The sequence below is a fragment of the Pocillopora damicornis genome, chromosome 3 (genome assembly GCF_964200805.1).
Source record: "Pocillopora damicornis chromosome 3, jaPocDami1.2, whole genome shotgun sequence".
NCBI lineage: Eukaryota > Metazoa > Cnidaria > Anthozoa > Scleractinia > Pocilloporidae > Pocillopora > Pocillopora damicornis.
The window spans coordinates 942,283-967,946 of NC_142672.1; the positions used below are offsets into that span (position 1 = coordinate 942,283).

Below are 25,664 nucleotides of genomic sequence, written 5' to 3' on the forward strand. Positions count from 1 at the left end.
TGTTTCTTTTATTGACCCTTGGCTAGTTCTATTGGGAGGGGGATAGGTAGCTTGGACTCCACAGAGCGCCTGCCTCCCACTATCATAGCCTGGGGTCGATTTAGAAGCGTCACGTCAAGTTTGAATTTTGCTTTGTAGTTCTTTCTCAGAAATATCTAGTTTGCCTCATTCCACAAAAGGCAAGTTGGCCAGAAGTAGGTGGAGAGGGAACACTCCCTTGATGCTTCTCGGATAAATCTCATTTCGTTTTACGTACCTAGGAGGGAGCATGCTGCGCCCCTCTTCGCTTTTGGTAAAGCCCTTGATTGTCACGGGTATGAAAAACTAAGAACACTAATAGATAGTTTAATCCTAGTTTTCAAAATCGACTAAGTATCAATTCATATCGTTTTATTTTTCAAAAATTTACAAAGTTAACATTTAACCATAGTGATGATGTCCATAGCTTATTTTAGCTGATGTTCAGCTTCACTCCCTGGGGATAGAATTCAAACATTGAGGACAGATGCAAATCCATCCTGGTTTGTACATGATGAAAAGTTGACACAGTAGTTGCTCGAAATATCTAAGCTACTTCAGCCCTTCTTTCCTCCTTTCCTTCGTGCGACTAAGTGGGTATGGTGGTTGAAGGGACCTCTTCCTCGTCCCCATTCTCCTGCAGTCCTTCTAAGCCTTTGGGGAGACTAGTATCTTCTACTTCGCTACCAGTTCCCTCGACGAATTCTTCATAAGTCGACTTTTCTTTGAAAGGCCTGCGACCTAACAGGTCAATCATGTCTTCTCTGTCAAGAACTTCTTTTTCCAAAAGTCGTAAGGCAATCTGTTATGCAAGGAGATCAGTAGAAGTAAATTAGCGATACGCAACCAGACGATACAACAATCTCTAGTAATAAGCAAAATCTCGCGCTGATAGCTTCTCGAACAACCTCTATGGCCTATTACTGATTGCATCTTTTTATGGTATTTGGTGAACTGGCCGGCTAGGGTATTCAAATTGTTAACGAGGAGCAGTGTCTGCCATTTGATGATGTCATTCTACAGGGTAACAAAATTCGCTCGGAGAGAAAGACAAAAGTTGAAAACAGGAGTATCTCAGACAAGCTCGTCGTAAGGTGGGTCTAGATCAACCGAGAACTTGTCAGTTTCTTATGATTCCAAAAAAAGATGGCTGTGTCATTCACTGAAACAGAAATGTAACAGACCGTTCCCCTCGAGTCAAGTTAAACCCTATTGAAGATTTTAATCAGCCATCCCCTACCTTTTCTACATCTTTTTTGTGTTTGGTGAGCAGATCAAATGTTCTTTTGTACGCGTTGTTGATGACATCTCTGGCCTGTTCGTCAATGAGCTGTGCAGTCGCCTCACTGTAAGGTTTATCAAAAGTAGGTTCTCCCTCGCGGGGCAAATCAAAAGACACGTTTCCAACCTTTTCATTCATTCCAAATGTCACAACCTGAAGTCAAGTAAAACAATGTCTACGTAAATGTTGGAGGGAGGAAAAAGTACTGTTCTCGTATTGGATTACATTAAAGAGAGAAAAGAAATTTTCAGCAATGTAGAAAGGCGTCCGTTTTGTGTTTAAAGTTGAAACTTTCCCACAAAAAAAGCCAATTTCTGTCTCCACTGGAGAGCCGATGGAAATACACACGAGCCAAAATATCAAAATGTTCTCCGAAATCTACCTAAACGAGCCTAACTCATCTTGAAATGAAGGACATCCATGATGTGACCAAGTTTGGGTAAGACGGCCTCAACCTTCTCATGTTAATTGCGTTCCAATTACCCGCACACAATTCAACAGAAATTAAAAAGCTTTTTGGACGCTTGGCCGAGTTTTGAACGTGTTATTTAATGTACCTGCGCATAAGCACTCTTGGTGACTTTACTGAGATCGTCCTGGGCACCGGTGGTTATTCGTCCAAAGAAGATCTGTTCGGAAACCCGTCCTCCCAATGTCATACACATACGGTCTAACAGCTAACACAAACACAAACACAACCATCAATCTGACATCGAACGGTATAAAACAAAGATTTTCTATGATACAATTTTCAAATGATTATTGAAGGAAAACCAGTAGCTAGTGGTTGGCTGAGTCGAAAGGCGCTCTGTTGTGTGATTCACACAATTAAAGGACAAGACCTTTTCACACTTGAGTACGAGCTTCCCAAACACTAGCCAACTCGGTATCACTGTGCTGTGGACGTTACCTGTTCAGTCGAGTAAAGGTATTGTTCCTTGGGGAGGTACTGCGCGTAGCCGAGACCCTTGCCTCTTGGAATTATTGAAACCTGAAAAGTAATATTTCTTTCAATAAAGCAAAATATTAGAGTACAAGATGTACCAGCGACTCTAAGCCGGGCACCCCTGTATTTTATAATTTATCCTTTTTTCCATCACCTAATTAACCAATTACAAAGCAACCAAAGATTCCCGTAAAAATTTAACAGGACCACGCTGCACCGCACCAGGTAAAACTTGTGTTGGGATTTTATCCGCAGACTTCAAGACTACATTGAACCACTTTGCTCAACAGCTTAACATTTGCAGTGGTATCAGCAAATTCGGCCCACGCCGTACAAAAAAAATTGAGTCTGGTTTAAATTAAAGTTTATCAGCAGGCGAACTGAATGCACGAATGAAGATTCACAAGTTCACCTTCAGAAGAGGATCCGCATGTTCAAGGAACCATCCGGCCACTGCGTGACCCGCTTCATGGTACGCTACAACTTTCTTTTCCTCCGGCTGTAAAACTTGAGTTTTTTTCTCCAGACCTACGACAAATGAGAGAAGGGTGTTTAACGTCACCTTCAAAATTGAAAGAATTCTTAGAGAGATCATTCAAGAGGATGATATGCTCTTGTGTACACTAAAAGATAAAATATCTACAGTATGTCATCCTGAAGGTCTACGTTTTCAGACGCGGTTCAGTCGGACCCAGGCCCGTCATTAAAAAGGAACTTGAGAGAGCATGTGGAAAAACAGAGGGGTCTAAATATAGACAAAGTGCTCATCTTTACTCGCTCCCTTTTTCCTTCCCGTACGCATTAATCAAGGGACTAAAACGGAGTACCCATGCAATCACACCCAAGATGTCGCGCATCACCATGTATTTCAAAATATTTTGTCATGGCCACTGAAGGCTTGAGGCAATTCGACACGACTATCAAAACTTTTGAGTTATGCCCCCATGAACCGTGCAACAGCACTCTCTTCACTCACCTCCAATAACACGCTCAATGGCTTGTTCAAAATGCGTCAACTCCACCTTTGGCATAAGATGCCTCGCAGCAATGAGGGCAGCCTCGTTACAAACATTTGCGATGTCAGCTCCTGCAATCATTCACATAGTTATCATTAAAAAAAAAAAAAGAATGTGATTATCAACCAGAAGATAAATCTTCAGTTCTGAGTTAAGCGTATCCAGGAGAACTAGCTCAAAGGCAAACCTGTAAATCCTGGAGTGAGTGCCGCCATTTTTCGCGCTACTTGATCGAGATTCAGTTCTGTCTTCAGAGGCTTCAAGTGTACTTTAAAAATAGAACATCTACAAAGAAAAAGAAGGTCATTAAAAACTTGAGTTTCCTGAAAGTCAATATACGGCCTTAAGCTGGATTCATACACCTTGATCGGTACAGGCATTTTTACCAGGCGAGAGGAGAAAAACGCTTGGCAACCGCGACGAAACTGCAGAGAAAATGCGCAGCGACTGCTTCTCCGCTCGCGTGTGACTCATCAATCTTCACTTATCCCACGCTTGTATCCACTTTAAGGGTAAACACAATAGAGAGAACTGACATGTACGCCAGCTAAGCTTGGCGACTTACCTTCCCTTGATATCTGGTGGAGGCAGATGGATCTGTCTGTCAAAACGGCCGGGTCTTAGCAGAGCAGGATCGAGGATATCAGGTCTGTTGGTACCAGATAGTACCACTACGTTTGTTGATGAACTGAAACCTTTGGTAGAGAACAACATTTATATTACAAATACAATGTGCAAACTGTGATTACATTCCAAACAAACATGAAAAAAAGTTACGTTTATCTAAACAGCAAAAGAGAATAAATACTGGCAGTGTAGAAAACAGTACAGCAATCTTTTTTTCTTATTAGTCTGACAACCTACAGTACATTAAATCTCTTTCCAACATTTTAACACTTTGGATCAACTTCAAAAGAGTTGAGCTGGGAGCCTAGAATTCCTTTCATTTATTCTAACACGATTAACTCCGAAGTGGACTTACAGCCAGACGAATACACCCTTTTTGTGAAACATCAATGATTGTATAATAGTACAGTCTTAAGAAGTACAATTCCATCAGACATGGTGTTCCCCTGAAATAATATACCAAATCAAAATAACCTTCTGCCAGTCACATACCATCCATTTCCACCAGCAGTTGATTGAGGGTGTTCTCCCGTTCGTCATGCCCACCAATATGACCTCCACGGCCGCGTGCACGGCCCACAGCATCAATCTCATCAATAAATATAATGCAGGGTGCATTCTTTCTTGCTTGGGCAAACAGATCTCTGACTCTGGCTGGCCCAACTCCTACGAACATTTCCAAAAACTCTGATCCTGAAATACTTAGAAAAGGTACTCTGGCCTCCCCAGCCACTGCCTTGGCTAACAGAGTTTTGCCTGTACCTGGTGGCCCTGATAATATAGCACCCTAGAAGACAGGAAAACAGACAAGAAATATCAGTTTACATGTAGCTGCATGCAACAGACAATTGTGGGATATACATGTAGTATGGCCTGGACTCCTGATCAAGAGGTCTGAGTTCAAGCCTTGTCATTGGGTTGTCAGTGTTCTTGTACAAAGAACTTAACTCTTACCAGGCCTCTCTCAACCCAAATCTATGAAAGGAAACTTAAGATGGTGTGTTATACATGAGCCCTGTGCAGTGTCCTTGACTTGGCTACACACAAGTTCGTATGTAGCTAAAAGGCTGGAAATGTACTTATTCAGATGACTTCTAACCCTTTACCTCCTAAGATCTGATTCTTAAATCTCCCCTCTAACTGTTACATATTTTCTTGTAAATTAGCTGTGAGAATTTGGTGTTAGAACAAAAATAACAACCTCTAATTGTTAAGTTTGAGTATTCGCATAACTTGTTTGTTTTATGTGTGGATATTATAAGGAGAAGTTCCACGTTAATCACCTCCTTTATCCAAATCCTTCAACGAAATATATAAAGCCAATGCACACATACATGTAAATCAGAGTTACAGTGAACAAAAGAAAGTCCCCATTGCAAATTGACTTTCATTGGGCCCATCTACAGCTGTATGTGTACTGTAGCAACCAGTAGTACAACTAGTAACAGTAACTGTTGGAATAATAACTTTATAATTCAAGTACCTTGGGTATCCTGGCCCCCAACTCATGATACTGTTGAGGATTTTTAAGGAAATTCACAAATTCCATTATTTCCAGTTTAGCTTCCTCACATCCAGCAACATCCCTACAAACAGCACAACATAATGTTTCATGCATTAGACAAAAACTAAAGTCACAATTCTTCTCCTTGCCCATAAATGCCCAAAGAATACGTTTTAGACAGACACCAAATTAATGCATTCTCTTACAGCTGTTGCACCAGAGAGCTGCAGGACTTCTCTTTAACTGTTCACCAAACAATCAGCTACATATAGATCAATTGACAGATCAAAAGTCCTTTAATCAACTAGCATCTTCCCTGCTTCAGCCCTTTTAAAGTCAATACCATTGGCCTGCATCAGCTCCAATTTATTGTTAAGCTAAGCTACAAATGTACTGTAAGTGTGCTTGCCTGCTTCAAAGAAGAAGAAACCTAAAATGATGCATGCTTGATAAAATGATGCATGCTTGATGCATGCTCAAGATATACAGATAGTTTGAGTTAAAAAAAAGTTAAATGATGCATACTTGATAACTCAGATGGTTTACACTCAAAGTACATACTTGAATCTGACTTTGACACTTGTTTCTTTATTGTAGAATTTGGCTGTTGACTGCCCAACACCAAATATACCCTGTGTTTCACAAAAAGGTGCAAAGGTACAAATAAAATCACTGGCAGATTCATATTACCATGGTATACTGCAAAATCATTATATCTAAATGGCTCAAGGTAACATAAACAAAAACCAGCTCACCCCTTGTCCTCTGCTGCCACTGGAAAGTTTCCTACTGAAGTAAATTATGACACCGATAATCAGCAGTGATGGAGCTGCCTTGATGATCTCCTTCCTGTGAAGGAAAACAAAATTAAGCTACATCATTCAAGGAGTTTTCACTCCCTTTTTGGTGGCCAAGAGACAACCACCAGACATGCAAACAGCTACAAACAACAACCAACACATGCATAACACCATCTCATTGAGTTTCTCCCAGTAATATTCTGCTCATGCCCAGTTGGGTTCTGACTCTTTTGTGGAAATTGGCATATCAATTCCCTTAGTCATAGAGTAATTCCCATACAAACAAGCAAACTTAGCAATCGACTGATTAAACAATTCCTTACTCTGAATTTTGTTGAATGTAAATGAAGTTGTCGTATTTATAGCAATGGCTAACTTTGTTGGAATAATCCCAGTAACAAAGGCGAAGTCTGTACTGGAGCCTACCTGTAGTGGTCCACCCAACCAGCTTATCATGGTTTCCTTGGCATGAAGGGACTGGGAGTATTACAACTCCCCCCTGGATAGGATGCTAGTCCATCCCAAGATTACCCCCAGCATTTCATCAGGCTTCCCTGACAAGTAGCCTGTACCCATCTATACTACTGGTTGGAGCAAGAGAGGCACTGTGAGAGCATAGCATTTTGCCTAAGAGCACAATACATTAACCTGACCTGGTTAGGAAACACAAGTATATATATCATTGTAATATTTAGAGGTTTTCCATCATCCTGGGACAGTTTACAACTGTCCAGCAAACGGCATTTTAAGTTTCAGTCTGAACTTACAGCCACTCTGACTCCTTCACATATGTCACTGGGATCCAAAATGCAGGATCAATGTTCATCTCTTGTTGAACAGCCTCCAAACTGCGCTCAAAGCTTTCAACACTTCCAATCGTGAAACAAAGCTGACTCTGGTGATAGGATCAATAATAATTAATGAGTTGAGTTATGATAGCGGCAGCATGTGCATTTCACAGTGAATCTGAACTGGAAGAAGTCATAGTTTGGTCAACTCTTGAGATATGATGATACTGTACAACACACCAAAAAAAGAGTTGAAAATTTTGCTAAAAGTAGTTTTTCCTCTCTTTGATACATAAACCTGTGAACTGGCAAAGGTTTCAGTTAGGTTGACTACTACACCGAATTTTGAAATTTTATAAAGTAACATATACAAAACATGTACACTCCCTCACAATCTACCAAGAACCCCACTTCCACCAGACCTGGCATTAGAGTGAAAGCCATGGTGTTTGTACTGTATTTGAGATCACAAAACTCTACAGCCACCACAGAATTCCAATGATAATTTTCCATGTCTTGAGAATTTTTTTAATTTTCATTCAGATGGGAATATTCTCCAATTAAATGGCACTTCCCTTCTGCTGCTAAATTTCTTCATGAAAACCCTGTAAAACTACACATAATACAAACTATACCTTGTTGGGGTCATTCTTCAGAAAAACTTTCACAAGACTTTGGTTTGACACAACAAGTTTTTCCACCTACGGGGAGAAAACAAAAATAAACATGGAGTGTTATTCAACAACACTGTGTATTAATTACAAGTAATTTGTAAATTTGAAACACTTGTACTCTTTGTGCCCATGTATAATTGCTACAGTCTACAAGATACTTTTGATTATGCCTCCTTGAACACCAACTGCTAGTGAAATGATGGGGTTCATAGTTTTTAGAAGTTTAATTCTTTTTTTCTTTTCAAATTGATATAATTCCCCTTTCCCTTTGTTGTAGGTTATGGTAGTTGAATACTAGACCAAGGAAAAGAGAAATCAAAACTGGTTTGAAAACTTTAAAAGCTGGAAACAATTCAACCATGACATGAACATGTATACAAAGTTTATCATGTCTGTGCATAAACAACTCCAAGGCAGTTCAGTTTTATCGTCTGAGTTGACATTATAAATTGGCCATCAAAAGGATTTTCTAAGGCCCTTCCTCAGGACTCCAGCAGTGGAATAGGGCTTGAAATGTCAGCTGTAGAAAATGAAAAATGTATTCTAGAGGTAATTTTTCAAAGGTGAACAGACATGAAATCTTACCTCTCCCCTTTCAAGATATTTTGTTCTGAACTCTTGCCAGTTTATTTCTCTAGTGTCCCTTTCAGACATCAGAAATAACAAAGCTAAGACTGCAGCTACTGCACCACCAATCAAAGCCTGTGGATTATTTTCGAAGAGGGTCTTCCACCAGTCATCGCCAGGTGGTTTGCCACTGCTCCCTCCCCCTCCTCCACCACCATCATCACCCCCTGATGCTTCCCTCTTGTTCACATCCGAGTTCTCTTTCTTACTAGAGTCTGTTGCGATCAAAGATAAATGTACAGTGTATAGCAAAGTAGCAGGTATTTGAAAATGGCATTACACATTCTACATTTCACTTACATTTGTATTTTCTTTTAAGTCTGCATGTCTGTACCCAAAACTGCATTAACCATCCACAACAAACTGCATTGCCGTTAAAGTGAACATCAATGTGAACAGCCGAGCAGATCTGCACACTGAAGCTTCACTTTAAAGTTTGACTTAATCTTTATATTAACTCAAGTTATATTGATTTTTAATATAGAGAATAATACACAAAATACATGAAGAGTTTCACTTTGAGTGTTGAACTCAATATCTCGTAAGTGAGTGCAGCAAACTGGTAGGATATGAAGTTGAACACGCGTCTAGTTAGAGCTCTTCTCAGGGTTGGAAATCTTTGTAAAACACTGCAGTTTACATGTCAAACTACATTATAAGAAAGTATTGAGAGTAATTTAAAATTCCAAGTCAGAGATTGCCACATATTAGATACTTCTAGAGCAATTAAGGCTTCCAAATGCAGAAAAATGATCTGATCTTACCTTTATTTGATGTCTTCTTTGATGCATTTGGATAAAATTTTTCAAATCCTTCAAAGAACGGAGAGTAACACAAACAAGATAACTTTATGTTTTATGATTGAGGACCAAAGCATCACACGGACTATTGAAGCTAAATGAAGAAAACTGCTCAACATTGGCATATACATGTTTACAGAAGTAAAGTTGAAATACTGTGATCTAACGATAAAACAGACGGTTATGTAATTCACGTAGACGAATGTAGTCAAGAAGCAAATTCTTGTCAAGTTGAAGTTCGGAACGAGTAAACAATTTAGTGATCTAATTTGCTTTTAGACTTCTCAAATTTTTACTTGAGGACCTATCTACCAAACTGATTTCTGGTTCCTACTAAATTCGCGAGAGATCTCGAGGCACTCACAATTTCATCTCAAACACGTACATTGTGCGTAATAATTTAAAGTCATCACGTCTCACGCCGAAAAAGTTTAAAGCATATCAGGATTACACAAATTTAAAGCCACCCCTACAACATATCAAATTTACCCTTTGGTGGATCAAAATTCAGAATTCTTCCAAGTAACCAAGAGTTCCTTGCATTGTGACTCAGCAACAATTGCTTTGCTCCAAACGAGTACCGCGCAAACTACAATAAGTAAAAAAAAAAAGAAGCAATCGTTCATAAAAAGTAATCAAGGAGAACTATTTGGCGGCACTAGTACAATTAATGTGCTGAAAAATCGATATGTATTTTTCCTTGAGGCCTAACTCAAGGGGAAGAGCTAACATAAATGAAACAAAAACATAGAGTTAACTGTTTACATCCGTACCTGAGGATGTGAGAGTCTCAGAGTTGCCCGATTTAACAAGGAGCTCACTCCTCGCGAACATAACCTGTACGTCATTACTTCAAAAAGCCTAGTATTTGAAACTTTTGGAACTAAATGTTATAAACATACTAGAATAAAACCCAACGTGTTCCGTACATCACCAGGAACGATTTGCTGACATTTTGTCTTATGCAACTCACGATTCAAGATGGCGGATATAAAAACAGGAGGCGCGGTGGCAACTCCGCAATGTCCATTTTACCTTGGGGAGGGGGGGGATAGAGTGTACTTCTGTTTCTAAGAAGGGTGTGGAATCTGTTACGTGTTTCTCAAGGTTCACAGTAGGTTCATATAAAGAACAAAATCAGCAAACTAAAAACAATGAACCTTACAACCCTATAAATTTCTCATCAAAATTATTCGCTATCTGTTATTGGAACCTGCGCTATCTCAGAACTCTGACTGCTTTGCTGCGTCATATCCACAGACAGGAGCCCATTACCCGGAGCCTCCATACCAATTGTACCCTTGAGTCAACCCTGTCCCGTATCTTTTTATTCTTAGAACTGAGATACGTGGGGGTTCTTTAATTTCCCGGGAAAACACGCTGACGTTCGCACAACATCCTAAAAAAAGGTAATTTTTCCGCGCTTTTCGCCATTATTGAAATACTTTCGTGCGGCCTACATGTCACTTAAACAATAGAGGACCACGGCTCCCTTATGATTGGCTATTATGGGAGGGAGGGAGGGAGGTGCTTCTTAAAATAAAAAGATACGGGACAAGGTTGACTCAGATGACTCAGAGGGTAAGTATAGAAGATGTCCACAGACAAAAAACTTAATATCGTGTTAAGCGATACACTAACCAATCTCAATATATGTGTACTGTATCCAAGTTCATTAATTATTTTGTCTTTTGTTCATTGGTTTTGTTTTCATAATTATTTTCTGGAATACCTCGGACAGTTTAGGGAATCCCCATGATCACTTTTTTTTGGTCTTGCTTCGCTCGTTTTGCAAGATTACTGTAACAAATTAATAAATACTTCGAAAAATACCTGCAAAGACAAATTCTGCAATAAAGGATACATCAAAGCTAAATTTTTGATTACCAGACAATTCTTTTTTGAGACGTTACAATTCTTTGCGGAAACAATACTTCTGCTGGGTCAAAAATAGATTGTACGTGTTCTTTATCAGATACCAAGATAACAAATGTGGTTGGACTAATGGAACTAGGCGCACGAGAGAGAGAGAGTGATTTAGGCTAACTTGCACGCGCGGGAAGTCAAACACTTGCGCGCGTTATATTTGAGCATGGCGCAACGGCATGGCGCCTGTTCATTCTCGTTTTCAGAGCCACTCCTTTTCATATGTAAGCAAAAACAATGATGACTCTGGGAACGAGAATGGGCGCCTGTTATGCAGACCAGCAATACGACAACAATATGAGCAGAACGCTGGAGAAGCCTTGGGTCAGAGAAAGCTGTGGCCTTTGGACCGGGAACATGTATACGAAGTATGCAAGAAATTTCGACGTTGCTGAGATTTATTTCACTATCAAAATAAACAGGGAAAAAAGTCATCGTGTGGACAACGCACTATCAGAAGTTGCTATAGCCTGAGTGTCCACAAGGTCTGAGCCAGTCCACAGACGACAAAGGACATCTCCAAGCCACAAAAAAATAGTCCCGTGCGCGTAAACAAGAATATTTCTAAGGTAACTTTTAGCATATGTCTTGTTAATTAATGTCAAAACGACTGTTTGTTGAAGCAATACTGCCAATCAGTTGTGCCACAGTTATCGCGAAATTCTGAAAGGTATTGTTATTAATAGTGACCTGTAAATTTTTCCTTGATTATTATCTTGCGGTGTATACTTAGCTTAAGAGAAATTGTGCTCATGAACATAGGAGGGCAGCAAAGTTACGGGCGGCCAGACTTTTGTATTCGTGCTGGCAACGTTTTCAGCCGTTTTCTCCCTGATAAAGGGCTTCGAAAATTGTTCTGAAATCTGTTTATGGAAAAGAATTTACATATGGTTACCTTATTCTCAACTTGTCCTTGTTCTGGCTGTGTGTCTTATGGGTCAGTTTAAACTATCTAGGTAAGTAAAGGTGTTGTGCTTAGTTTTCTCAAAAGCGCCAAACATGGTTCCTTTCTGGTTCTAGAAAAACTCCTGCGGAATGTTAAACTCGCTTCAGTGGTCTCAGACTGATGTAAGGAACACACAGAAAGCAAAACGACGAAACATAAAACATGAGAGAATCATTTTAATTTCCTTTCTTTTTTTTTTTTCTTTTTTTTACCGGACGTTGTATCCAAAGCAGTTTCTGAAGCATTCACTCACATAGACAGATGAAAACGCAGCTCATATTTTGTGACTTATCAAAAATTTGATATAAGATACTGAAGGTCAGGTCATAGTCATATTCTTTTTCAAAACAAGAAACCAGTCGCCTCTGTCTGACTTTTTTTTCCCCAAAATCCCTGCGTTTGTATTGCTTCGTCTGCGATGTTTCCGAAACGAAAGAGAAACTGCCTTCGTCCATAGTGCTCGGTCTTTAGTTTTTACCAAACAAGTCTCAAACTGCTCTGTTTGTTACGGTTTCCCTGTATTCAAGTCACATACAGCTGTCTGTATTGAGCGGAACATATGACAATCATAAGGTATTGCCTATTTCCAACACGACTGATATCTCAGTTCGCAATATACAAATCGAAGGGAAAGCTTTGTCTTATCTAAAAACCTGTGATACATCCGATGCATATCACCGGATTCAGAAAAATATTATCGAAATCGCCAATAAATAATAAAATTCAGGAAAATCTCCGTGAATTCGCAAAAAAATTTGTCACGTGATGCTTTCTTAACGGTCAGATTAAAATTTAGATGATGGACTTCTGACCACGGACTGCGGAATGGGGTAAAACCATGGGATTGCAGAATATTGGTCTGGGGTTTAAAATTCGTACCGTAGATTACCAGCATGAATGGATGAGTAAATGAATGAATAAATGCCCTAATTAAGAGTCAGCTCTAAAATAAAAGTGAAAGCGATCGCACTAACAAGAGCAGTGACGTGGGGCTAACGCTAGAAACGTCAGCTTTGGCAACTCGCTACGGAGGCCAATTTATTTTGTCAAATCAGTTGATGAAATAAAATAATCTCATTACTTCGACTCCTAACACACGGCGGGCGACCCACGCATGGAAATTCTTTGAAAGAGCAAGTAAATTCTTCCGCCCAACGTCTTAAAAACGTTTAAAAACACGGGCATTTGCAAGATAACACTTCCACTATGATGCAAAGAAAGACTGTTTGGTAAACTCTAACAGATATTCGTGTGATAATTAGACGTGAAGTCGAGGTCACGCTGAGAAACAATTTCGCACACACACAATATCTAAAAGCACCTTTATAAAAACTTAATGATGTTCGTCCGCACGAAAACTTCGTTAATTCTCTACAAAAGAATGCAAGCCATAGTCCATTATTATGCCGAGCCAGTTAGAAATGGTCCATCCCGTTTATCCTAGTCCGTGGCACTTAGTGCATATTTCGAACAATTAAGCGATCCATATTTAACGAAAACCGCTGAACAAGAATCATGCGCATTAGCCGATCAGTAGACTTCCTTCATGTGACAAAACACTTTTCCGGATTTCATGCTTTTTTCCTTTTATCTCTGCCACTTGGACATCATTTTTCCGAATCCGATATTTCTTTGGGATCAATGAACACAGGTGGCCACATTGGTGAGCCGCGCATTTGCGTTCGTCTTTAGTTGGTATAAATTAATCATTGATCTATCATTGTACTTTTCCTCGTGAGGTCTTCAACAAACAGTCCACATATCAATTATAGCGGCCAAGATAGTCTCACCAGAGATTTTTTTTTCGAGCTCCAATATTTCGGTCCGGACTTGAGGATCGCTCGAACAAAAAAGCTATACCAATCCGGTCAGTACAAAATGCAGACTGCAGACCGGGTACAAAATGCAGACTAGGTACAAAATGCAGACTGCAGATTGGGAGCAAAATGCAGACTGAGAATTTATACTGTTTTTTCGTCTGATACGTGATATCATGTCATCTTGCAACTTTCCGAGCGTCACGCAATCGCTTTTCCGCGATTATCTTTCACGATTATTTGCATTATTGTGGAATATTCCTAGCCCGTTTCTTGATCACAATCGTTCTTAATATAATTTCAAGCCTTCATATAGTTTTCTTTCTTTGCGCGCGAGTTGGTTGGTGTGATGTCGGTTCAGAATTTACCAACTTAATAAAAGTAGATGTAGATGTAAATGAGATGTTACTACTGAATATTTAAAACACACACTATTCGAGAAACAAGTGACAGCTTTGCACGTGGTCAGTACGTTTCATCGTTTTAACCGATATGTGTTCATTTTGTTAACAAAAATGCGGACCGAGGCCAAAACTGTTCCTTCGACTTGATATGTTTTCAACGTTCAGGGGTGTACACGCACTAATTTTTCCATATGGGCCTTATATTGTTATTGGCTTAGTAGATGAGGAACCAGCGAATTTTTATAGGGAAAAGCAAAGAGTTGCTTTCGTGACTGGCCATTTGTTTACTTTTCTGGTGGTCTTATCTCTAATCTGTTTGGTGACTACGTAAATATTAATATGTGGAAATCAGACCATAGGAAGGCGTGAGATTCTGTTAAGAACGATCGTGGCCGCTTTAATTTGTTAAAAATCAAATACAATGGCCGCTTTGTTAAAAACAAAAGATATCAAGAAACGGGAAAGGAATATTTCACAATAGTGCAAATGATCGTGAAAGATGAGGGTTACGTAATATTTTACGGCTATTCCAATATTTGATTCCTGATTATGCCCACCCAGCCCACCCTCCGCCCCACAATTCCAATTCTCATCAAGACGAACGTACAAGTTTTCTTATCACACAACTGCCCAAAATTAAGAGAGAATTTATTCCATAAGTATCGAAAGTTCACATAAACCGAATTCAACTGAACCTTTATTCAACAAGTCCAAGAAATCGATACAAACTTAAGCCATAACATGAGTGAGCTGGCTCCAAGAGGCCTTTGATTGAAAACTCGAGTTATTATCTCTTTTGTACGTCAGCCTCGAGGGTTATTAAAATATTTGTTTGTATTTACGATCATTCACGTGAATCCACAAACAAGTTTATAACAGAATACTGTAACGCGTCATTGGATTGAATTGGCATGTTTGTCTCCGCACGCTTGACCATCCGGGACTCCAGTTTTAAGCCGGAGGGCATACGGCATTTTTCGACTGGATACGTACAAGAGAATATCAGTTGATATTCCTTTCATTCATATTCATCCAGTCACCTTCCTCGATCGTTCTCATTTTTATTTTTAAAAAGAATTGTGTCAAGATACTTTTTCTTGCCGCTAAGATATGACACAAGTCTCCTTCCAGCGGCAAAAACCTTCCGCGTAAATGACAGTGTAAGGTCATGTACCTGTTATCCTCCTGTAAGTCAAATATTTGTTGTGATGAATAACGTTGAAGTTCAGTTGAAGCCTGAGTGAATTCACTCTTCGACGGGATTCGAACCCTTACCCCCCAGACTAAATAAGCGATACTACCAACGTACTGTGCAGCGAAGTCACATGTTAGCAACGTGGCTAGTTTTAAAAGGCTCCTCCGGGCAACGAGGACAGGCTGCGCACAATCCAGACTTAATTTTTGATCTGCACACGTGGTTCAAGTAGCATTTTATATTACTGGTAATGTTGATGTTCGAGCAAGGCCTTTTGCCATTGTTAGAGGAAGCCTGAAGGCTCAAATCCCGTAGGAGCCTGAATTTTTTCAGGTTTTTATTTAATAGTGGCTTTAGGTCCCATTTGATCTTAAACATTATCATCGAAAAAACTTTGGACAAGAGAAAGATTTGATAGAAAGGATTGCGATGAGAGACTGCAGTTTGGAGATGAGATTTGCACTTCTGTTATATTCGAATCAAATAAGAAAGGTCAAAATATGTAAGTTATTATAAGTGCACACTAATGTTGGCAAAGTCGTCAATTTCAAGTCTCGTCTGTTCTGTCTTTTTTTCGCAACTGAGAGGACAGTAAGAAGAAGTTCTGAACTCTAACTCTGAACCTAGCAGAAAATTGAGTTTTGTTCGATTGTTTTTGAAATATTTTTTAGCTTCAGAAGATCACCAAAATCTGTTTTGAACATGGTGTTCGAGGGAGTAATGCATAATGTCGCTGCATCTGCACTATCAAACAGTTCGGCGTTTGAAAGAGGGGGTCATTTGGCTCACCCTTTCTGTTGACAATTCACAAATTTCCTGCGGTTTAAACTCCTTTCTATGAGCCAAAAGTTATTAAAAAAAAAAGCACAATATGTCTTCTCTTCCTTTCTTTTCATTGCTTTATCCTAATGCACCATTTAACATGTACTTTAAATCACAACAGCGTTGACACTGAGTTAATACTAGTCGGTCAATAAGTTTTTTATTTAATTTTTCTGTTCACAGCAAGAAATTCTTCGTTATATTTAAAAGATTGTTAGGACGTTCACTTCGAGCCTTAGTCTCCAACTGAGCCTAAATTTAATTAGCTTCTTAAGTGAAATTAAACCCTTTTATTATCCTTTTAATTAAGTCTTTTGTGCACAAAAAGGACTTCTTTAGTCCCAGCCAGCACGTGGATTGCGCGGTTCGCCGATAAAACGCGCGTCTGTATGGCTTACTACATGTGATGATGACCTCAATGAAACGTTCATTTGAGACTACCCGATACAACGAAAGTAGGCTTATAATACAGAATCATTAGCCTGTGAATGAAAAACAGTAAAAGCTTAATGATGCAGCGCAAAATCAATTTACTCTAAGGGTAGACAAAATGAACCTGAAGCTCTTGGAGGAAAACGTTAAACTTCTTGTATCGATCTCGTTGGTTTCGCATTAGATAAGAACTGATCTGTTCAGCAGCCCCTTAACATCTTGATATTCTGGAGTTTATGTTCGCAGGTTTCACTTTCCTAAAACGTTGTGTCAGTTAGCTCAGAAGCAGTTTTTAGGTTACTTTGTTTGAGATTTGACTCACATGTACTTCAGCAGTCGTTTAAAAAACACATATTAGTCTTTGATGTAAACACCAGAACCAACAATGAAATGAATACAATTTTGATGGAATTACCATGGAATCTGATCTCTGCATGTATTCTTTTAATTTTGTGTGTCGTGATGTTGGCTTACAGCACGTGAGGACATGAACTATTGGCATTCGTGACAGCCACCGACATACAAATATGCAACAAGTGTTTTGCTAAGCGTTGAGTAACCATAAGATACTACTCCCAGCCACGATTAAACCTCATACGCTGCTGGCAAATAAGATGTAATTCTGTGGCCGATAAGCGCTTAAAATGTCGACGAAATCCAGAGTGGGAAGAAAACATTTTGCAATTTAAATATCCGCCACTGTTCAGTTCCACGTAGGAGGTCTGTAGTCATGTAAATCTTACACTATGACAGCTGCTCAAAGTTATTGGAGTATACCGGTTTACAGTTTCACTTGATGTTGTGTCTAAAGCAACGACCATGACAATGTTAAAATGACCTAACAGCCAAAGAATCGCAACAATATCAATAGCTGTGAATATTAAAAAGCGTCAAGGCGCGTATTTATAAGTGATAATGTATAAAACAGCAATGATCCTTCTTGCTACTGACGTACGTACTTATTGCTGTTACGTGCTAATGTCACGGTGATCCTTAGCAAGCTCTAATCTTCAACAAACCGTAGGCTCAAAAACAGTTACAGGTGAGCTACATTATCGCATCAGTTAACTTCACGACCATGGTCCAGCAGTTTATCAAGAAAATTATATTCTCTTGAGCTTACCTAGATCTGTAGCTCAGTGATCTTTTGCTGCCCTCTCTATGAGACCTTCATCAGCCTTTTCCTCAAAAAAAATTACGATGGATTCAGAAGATCTTTAATTTTGCGTGATCCAATGGTGTTATTGAAATATCTGTTATTTCGGTCGAGAAATTTAAAAACAGGCTTCTTCAAGTGAACAGCGCACAACGCAACTACTTGGGCGAAACTTGAAAGGTCGCGCTTTGTTCATCGCAACTAGCTGGGCAACCAAAGTGAAGTATCCCAAATGGATGTTATATCAGGCATGCATCTCAGCTCGGTTACTTGAGTGAAATTTTCCATAAGAAATTAAGACATACTTCTGCCTGTTACTTAGAGTAGTTCGATGGCCTTATATGCTCTTTATTCTATTGAAACCGTTTTACTTGACTAAATTCAATGCATTACTATTAACCTTCAGATAACCAAAGGAAAGAAAGGACTTTAATTAAGCATGGCTAATAACACCGTGAGCTACAATTGCACTGGTCCTATCTCGTCTCCTCTTTATGGAACAAAGAGCGATCCAGCGGAGTCACTACCAGTCGAAGTAGTAAAACTAACTCTCTATGCAACATGTGCTTCGTTTGGTGTTATTGGCAACATTCTGGTCACCATTATTTTGAATAGGATTAAGGTGAAAGAAACACGTGTAATGGATTTCTATATGATCAACTTGGCCATTGCAGATTTAGGAACTTTGCTGTTGGCGTTACCATTTACCGCAACGCGTGAAAGACTTCCTAATGACTGGCCATTTGGAAAGATCGTTTGCCTGTATTTTCTTCCAGTTGTCGAAATATTTCATGGATCATCTGTGTGGTTCATAACAGCGGCTGGCATAGAACGTTATCAGAAAATCGGTAGGCCATCAAAAGTAAACACCAGACTTCGAGCTTCACTGAAGAAAGCAAAGATGGTTGCTGCGTGTATTTGGATGGCTTCATTTTTCTTGTTTTCATTCCCATTGTATTTCGTTGTTCGCTATAGAGAGAAATCAAACGACGGAACCATTTGGTGCGGTGCAGAATGGCCTTTGTGGGGTAAAGGCTTTGTGTTACCTCAGGTCTACAACATGTTAATTGTTCTGCTTTCTTACATAATTCCACTTATTGTAATACTAGGAACGTTCCTTGCAGTGTCACGAACGTTAGATGAAAGTAGCAAGTTCATCAAGGTCATGAAACAAGGCAAAGAGAATATTACATTGGTTATGAATCTTTGTGATAAAGACGACTGCTCACCCAGGCATAGTCTCCGCGTCGCCCAAAACAAACGCGCCAAAGCGATTTTAACACCAGTTGTTGTAGTTTTTTCAGTTTTCATGCTGCCTCTGGCAATGTTTCGACTTTGCATTGTATTTTGGCCGCCTATTATTGAGCAAACATTTTATGAAAACTTACTGTTTGTGGTCTCAGTGGGCGTCATTATCAACTCGTCCGCAAATCCATTGATTTATTCGGTTGTTAAGAAGGACTTTCGGCGCGAATTGAAACGGATTTTTCGGTACAGTAGGACTTGAGCAGTTTTCGTCAGTCAGAGAACCATTGGTATCAAACTATTCCTTACTGAGATGGACGTTAAAAAAGCATTTGTAATAAACATTCATATTTTTGGTAGCCACCTTCAGAACTGTGATTGTTTTTCTCTCGCGTACATTTTTGGCATGTCAATGGGTGGGGGTGGGGGAGGTGAAACGCAGTAAACGCTATTATGACACTGGCCTCTGTGGACATGCAAAGCTGTTTTATCCCCCTCCCCTCCCAAAATATTTTCATGCATTATAATGCAACGAAATAAAATGTGTTTTATTCTAGATGTTTTAAAAATGATCTTTTACTCTTCGATGTCCCCATTAAGTTGTTTCTTTGTGCCAATCTATACTTGACACTCTTCCGAGATTTTTTTCATTTTGACTATTATTAACAAGCAAATATAATACTTAGGTGGCAGTGTCCTTTTTCTAAACTTTCTTCAATCGCTATTCTGTTTATCTGTAAGGATCCGTCATTTCGTCATTTCTTATCAACTGCAGGTCAAAATGTGTTTTGCTTTGTTTAATTGTGATCAAATTCCTTAACTGGAACGAAAAACCTACTAGAAGTTTCCTCATTGTCGAGTAAGTAAAAACGCCCAACTAGTGTCAGGGAGACAAAGGTTTGAATCACGTCCAAGCCTGGATTTTTTCATTTTTTTATATTTTTTCAGCAATCTCTTCATTTCATCATTTCCTTTTTGTTCATTTCTTAATTGGTGTTCATGACCTTCACTATGTAGATAAACCTATTGAGATGAAAAAGCCCATAATCGTTGATCACGTGACGTCAAAATGTGTTTAGAAAAAAAAGTAGCACACAAGGTGCAGCAAAAATTAATTCGCTCTCAATGCAGCGTTTGTGCAAATTACAGGAAAAGTATGATTTGGGTCAAGTCTCGTCAAAGAACTGAAGCGCAAATCTCAACATCGGCTCACTGTAGCTTTCCTTAGTTTGGTACTGCTGTTTTAACCAATCACATCCCGCTTTGTATCGAAATGTTAGAATTACCCAAAGATATGATAAAATAGAACCTCATAAATAATCAACATTTTTCCATTTTGTGAAACTAGACCTCAGAATGCGTGACCAAACTAATTTCTGACCCGTAAAAACAAAAAGACTTCCGGCGCTTGCATCTAGTCGGTTCTCATGCAGCTCATGTCAGTCCTGTGGTGCTCGATAATCTTTTGCCTTTTTGTTGTTTCTTTATGGTTTTCAGTGCGCCCGCCATGAATAATGTATGTGATCCAGTCCCCTCTCGTGCATATCATATCTCTCATCTCCTCCTCCTTTTGAGTCCGTTATAACCCAGAGATTAAAATCCTTTGATTTCAACTTTATAGTGTATTGCTAATTAAAAAAAAAAACAAAACATTGACATAAATCAAATCTACGTGGGAACAGAGAACACAAACCCGCGAACATGAGCAGAAATAAATGAGATTTGAAATAAGATTGAAATGGAAGACCGAACAGTATTCAGAATATTAAAGTGGTCCATGATGTAGTTCTTACTTCGAAAGGAAAAATACACTTCTTCACTTTCAAATGACGCATGTGGCAAAATCATTCATTCTATATACTCAGAATTGTTAGTGTTGGAAAACGTCATCTGCAATCGATGTCTTTTCCTTTATTCTCCCCTATTTAAGACTCTTTCAAATCAAAATCCTGTTGTAATACAATTGCATTTGTAAATGTGTCGTTTTTCATAGCCATTCATCACAAGACGGAAGACCGACGACAAGCACCAATTTTGATCTCACCATGTTTAGTTTACTCCAATGATCAAAATTTGCATTTTTTTCCCCGAAGCTTTCAACAATTAACCTTTTACACGGTGGTGTATTAACCCAATGGGAGATCTCTGACCTAACATCGAGCTTTGTGTGTTAGCAGCGCAGTGGAGACACCTGACTAATGTTCCGTAAAACGAACGAAAAAACGAAGTTTCCAATTATGAATCCTTTTAAAGAAAAAGAGAAAAATCAAGCCTAAAAGACACCTGAATCAAGTCACGCATCTTGTTAACAGTAAATAGATATATTTACTCCATTTCTGACTTTTGTCATTTTTCCAATTTGTGAAGTTAGGTCTTACTAAAGAGTTTTGCTCAGGTGGCGCTATACAATCGTTGATTTATTAAAGCTACATGTAAATGGCTTGAGGGCTTTTAGCCATGCCCTCGGGGTTACACTGTCGGAGGGAGAGAGTTACGATTCCGTGCTGAGCTAACAATATCAATCTTCTCCGGCTTTGTGAAGTCATTTGTCACGAAACTATATGCTGAATGCACAACTTTTTCATTCGGATAAACACCTTTATTTCAGATTAAATCCTAGTAGTTTATAAATATAACAGAGTTATGCTGAATTCTCGTTTGTGACATATGATGAATGCTTTAATAAAAACTGTACCCTATAACGTTGGCTATTTTATAAAATACACTCCATAAACAACGTCAATCGAAAACGTGCTTAAGAATAGAATAAACAAATTAATCCTTAAAGCAGCTGAATGTACCTCTTCGAGTTAAACGCGATTCCATTTTATCTCTGATTCAAGAACGAGAAATCTGATTGAGACCCGATTTGACAGAAAGAATAGCTTGATTATGCTTCTGGCCCCGCGATGATCTTCTCTTCCAGCAAAGTAATCGGACCATTTGGCGGCGGAAGTCTTTCCTAACCACCGAGTATATAGCCGGGTTTACAGACGAGTTGATTATAACACCAACTGAAACCACAAACAGCAAGTCGCTGTAGAATGTTTGTGTGAAAATAGGGGGCCAAAATACAACGCATAGGCGAAGAATTGTCAGCGGAAGCATGAACACAGCAAACACTCCAACAACTGGTGTTAAAATCATTTTAGCGCGTCTGTTTTGAGCGAGCCGATTGGCATGCCTTCTTGTTGGGCTAAACTTTCTACTGTGTAAGTTAAGTAATTCACTGTCTTTCTCATGTTGCGAATTGATAACGTGGATAAACTTACTGCTTTTATTTAGTTTGTGCGACACTGCGAGGAATGTTCCCGATATTACAAACAGTGGTATTACATAAGATACAAAGATCATGAAAGTAAAGTAAAGTTTGGATAGAGCGAGGCCTGCGCCTAATGAAGGCCACTCTGAACCACACCAAAATCTTCCATTGGTAGAAACCTCTCTGTAGCGAATAACAAAATATAGCGGTAATGAAAAGACCACGAATGACGCCACCCATGTGCTCACTGCAACGATCTGTGCTCTTTTCAATGCTATTGGCAGTTTGACGTTTACTTTGGAAGGCCTGGCAATTTTCTGATATCTTTCTATGGCAGCTGCTGTAATGAACCAAACAGACGAGCCGTGAAATATGTCGGTAAGTGGAAGGAAATACAAGCAGACAAACTCTCCAAATGGCCAATCATTCGGAAGTCTCTCTCGTATCGCGGTAATTGGAAATGCCAAGAGCAAAGTTCCTAAATCCGCTATGGCTAAGTTAATCATGTAGAAATCCATTACTCTCGTTTCCTTCGCCTTGATCTTCGTCAAAATAATTGTCGTTAGGATGTTACCGACAACACCAAAGACACCACAAGTCGCATAAAGCGTGCTCTTAACTATTTCCATACCTTGCGACTCTATTGCCTCGCCACTGCTTGTGCTTTCAATGTTAGTCGTCGAGAAGTTTTCAGTGGACAAAGTTGAAAAGTTGCTGAAACTTGTCATAGTACGTAACTTGCTCTTCTTAGTAAATTATCGCCTAAATCAGGTTTTCTGTGTGAAGTCAGGCTCGCGACGAACGATCTGTTTCGAGGCAAATTTCGGTCTTTTACGAGAACTGCAGTTCGGAAATCGATCGCCGTTTCGCAAATAATTAGAGTTTGGTAGTTAAACTCTTTGAAGCTTTATCAGGATTGAACAAATACACGTGAGGACATATCTTGCAGCCTTGTTGGATCCGGTGAAACTGCAGCATTTCTGTGTAGCCCGTGGTTTCTTAAGGATCTTTTAAAATATGCAAGGACAACTCTATTGTTTACGATGATATTCAAACAGCAGTGGGTAATGTCACACGCGTTGTGATTGGTTTTAAACAAAAAGTTACAACAATAAAGTTTCTTTGTTTTAATTGTTACAAAAATGTGCTAAAAGTTCAATTAGAAAAAACTTTAAAGCCATGAAACACGAGGAAACTTTAATTCAACCTCAGATGGCATGTTGTTTTTAAACAAAGTTGACTGAATTGAAATTTAGAATAAAACGAAAATAAGAATTGTCGATCTTTCATAGTATGACATATGGAAATGCAATAACATACACAGCTTGTCATCGAAAAAAGTAGAGGAATAAGAGTGCAACGTTTGTTTTTTATCATCATAATTACTTTATCTGCATTTTAACGACTTAGAGTCACTGGAGTTTTCACTGCCACGTTTTGCTAAACAATTTTTCCTTAGAAGTGTCGCGCGAAAAAACCACGATATAGAGAGACTGTAGGGGGTTTTAGGAAGAAATTCTAGAACATCAAGTTTTCTCTGAGGTCTTTGGCATGTATTCGTGCTATTGATATATATAACCTGCTGAACAAGAGTCAATGTTACTATTATATAAACCTTAGTAAACTATACCATATATTAAAGCGAGGCCACCTGAATGAAACCTAAATTTTGAGCGAAGCCACCTGTTCGTCAGGTTTGTACTGATAAAATCAAGGTCAAAAAACACTGACTGACAGGAACAATGAAGTAGAAAGCTTTGTACTTGGACCTTGTTTAATATGAATTCATTATATTTGATAAAACGTTGCGTTGCAGTATGACTTGCAAACTAAATGTAACAATGACACCACATTTAACACGACTTTTTAATTAGAATTTTTTAAATTTACTTCTGCAAAGAGAGGCTTGTGTTGTCCTCGTTTTACTGATAACAAAATTCAAAAAGTTTGGTGATGTAAGTTAAAAAAGAGAATCCCAGCATTAAATCTTTACAGGGGATAAAGTCCTGTGGTGGTTCATAGTGTTTACTATTGAACTGAAGGGAAAAAAAATGGTTTACTTCATATATATATATTTCATGTTGCTGTGTTTTGTTAGTCATGGATAACATGTGACGTTAAAATGTGGTAAAAAAAAAAAACGTGGCACACGAGGTGCAGCAAACATTCATTCATTCTGTAGCTTTCCATTGTTTGGAACTGCTGTTCTAACCAATCACATCCCGCTTTTTATCGAAACGTCAACGTTACTCAAAGATGTGATAAAATAGCACCTCCTAATTAATTAACATTTTCCCATTTTTTGTGTTACGAAACTAGTCCTTAGTATTCGTGACCAAACTAATTTCTGAGCGCATAGGCAGAACAAACAAAATATTCCGGGGCTTGCATCTCCCCAGTTCTTAGGCAGCTAACACCAGTCCTTTGGTGCTCGGTAATCTTTTGTATTTTTGTTGTTTCTTTTTGGTTTTCAGTGCACCCGAATGATGTATGTGATCCAGTCCCCTCTCGTGCATATCATCCCATCTCCCTTCTCCTCCTCACTTTGAGTCCGTTATAACCCAGAGATTAAAATCCTTTGGTTTCAACTTTATAGTGTATTGCCTTGTAAAAGAAACAAAACATTGACATAAATCAAATCTACGTGGGAACAGAGAACACAAACCCGCGAACATAGGCAGAAATAAATGAGATTTGAAATAAGATTGAAAAGGAAGACCGATCAGTATTCAGAATATGAAAGTAGTCCATGATGTAGTTCTTACTTCGAAAGGAAAAATACAATTCTCCCCTTTAAATGACGCATGTGGCAAAATCATTTATTAATACATTTTCATCTACTCAGAAGAGGTTAGTATTGAAAAACTTCATCTGTAATCGATGCCTTTCCCCTTATTCTCCCCTATTTAAGACTCTTACAAGTCAAAAGTCCTGTTGTAATACAATTGTATTTGTAAATGTGTCGTTTTTCATAGCCATTCAACACGACTGGCATCAATTTTGATCTCGCCATGTTTAGTTTACTCTAATGATCAATGATTACATAATTTTCCCCGAAGCTTTCAACGATCAATATTTACACAGCGGCGTATAAACCCAATGGGAGATCTCTGACCTAATATCGAGCTGTGTGTGTTAGCATTGCAGCGAAGACACCTGACTAGTGCTCCGTAAAAAGAAAGAAATCCTTTTAAGGAAAAAGAAAAAGAAACAAAAATCTAGCCGAGAAAACACCTGCATCAAGTCACGCATCTTGTTAACAGTAAATAAATATTTACTCCATTTCTGACTTATGCCATTTTCCCTTCTTTGGTGCAAGACGTTGGAGAGGAAATACCCGAAGGGTGACATCAAAATTTATCCAGTTGAAAATATGG

General features: G+C 38.9%; 3 protein-coding genes across 5 annotated transcripts; 1 reads left to right on the top strand and 2 right to left on the bottom strand.

The window, feature by feature from the left end:
* Positions 1-375: 375 nt before the first annotated feature.
* Positions 376-10,092, bottom strand: LOC113673971 (mitochondrial inner membrane m-AAA protease component AFG3L2). Its single transcript, XM_027190450.2, has 18 exons — positions 9,856-10,092; positions 9,572-9,671; positions 9,047-9,094; positions 8,241-8,497; positions 7,617-7,682; positions 6,961-7,088; positions 6,149-6,242; positions 5,955-6,025; positions 5,373-5,475; positions 4,382-4,676; positions 3,828-3,957; positions 3,450-3,547; positions 3,223-3,333; positions 2,659-2,774; positions 2,211-2,291; positions 1,858-1,977; positions 1,259-1,453; positions 376-820 (listed from the first exon to the last, which is right to left on the bottom strand). Exons 1-18 carry the CDS (start codon positions 9,928-9,930, stop codon positions 608-610), a joined length of 2,301 nt encoding a protein of 766 aa, XP_027046251.2. The 5' UTR covers positions 9,931-10,092; the 3' UTR covers positions 376-607.
* A 1,157-nt stretch (positions 10,093-11,249) lies between these two features.
* On the top strand, positions 11,250-19,397 carry LOC113673930 (tachykinin-like peptides receptor 99D). 3 transcript variants are annotated; one of them, XM_027190399.2, is made up of 2 exons: positions 11,250-11,577; positions 18,187-19,397. In XM_027190399.2, the coding sequence occupies exon 2, from the start codon at positions 18,220-18,222 to the stop codon at positions 19,285-19,287; it is 1,068 nt and encodes a 355-aa protein (XP_027046200.2). In that variant the 5' UTR covers positions 11,250-11,577; positions 18,187-18,219; the 3' UTR covers positions 19,288-19,397. The 3 variants fall into 3 exon arrangements, with proteins under 3 accessions (XP_027046200.2, XP_089055521.1, XP_027046199.2); XM_089199395.1 differs by lacking the exon at positions 11,250-11,577 and adding an exon at positions 11,747-11,964; XM_027190398.2 differs by lacking the exon at positions 11,250-11,577 and adding an exon at positions 17,312-17,666.
* A 2,205-nt stretch (positions 19,398-21,602) lies between these two features.
* Positions 21,603-25,611, bottom strand: LOC149047750 (QRFP-like peptide receptor). Its single transcript, XM_089199684.1, has one exon. The coding sequence runs from the start codon at positions 23,013-23,015 to the stop codon at positions 21,864-21,866; it is 1,152 nt and encodes a 383-aa protein (XP_089055810.1). The 5' UTR covers positions 23,016-25,611; the 3' UTR covers positions 21,603-21,863.
* Positions 25,612-25,664: the final 53 nt, after the last annotated feature.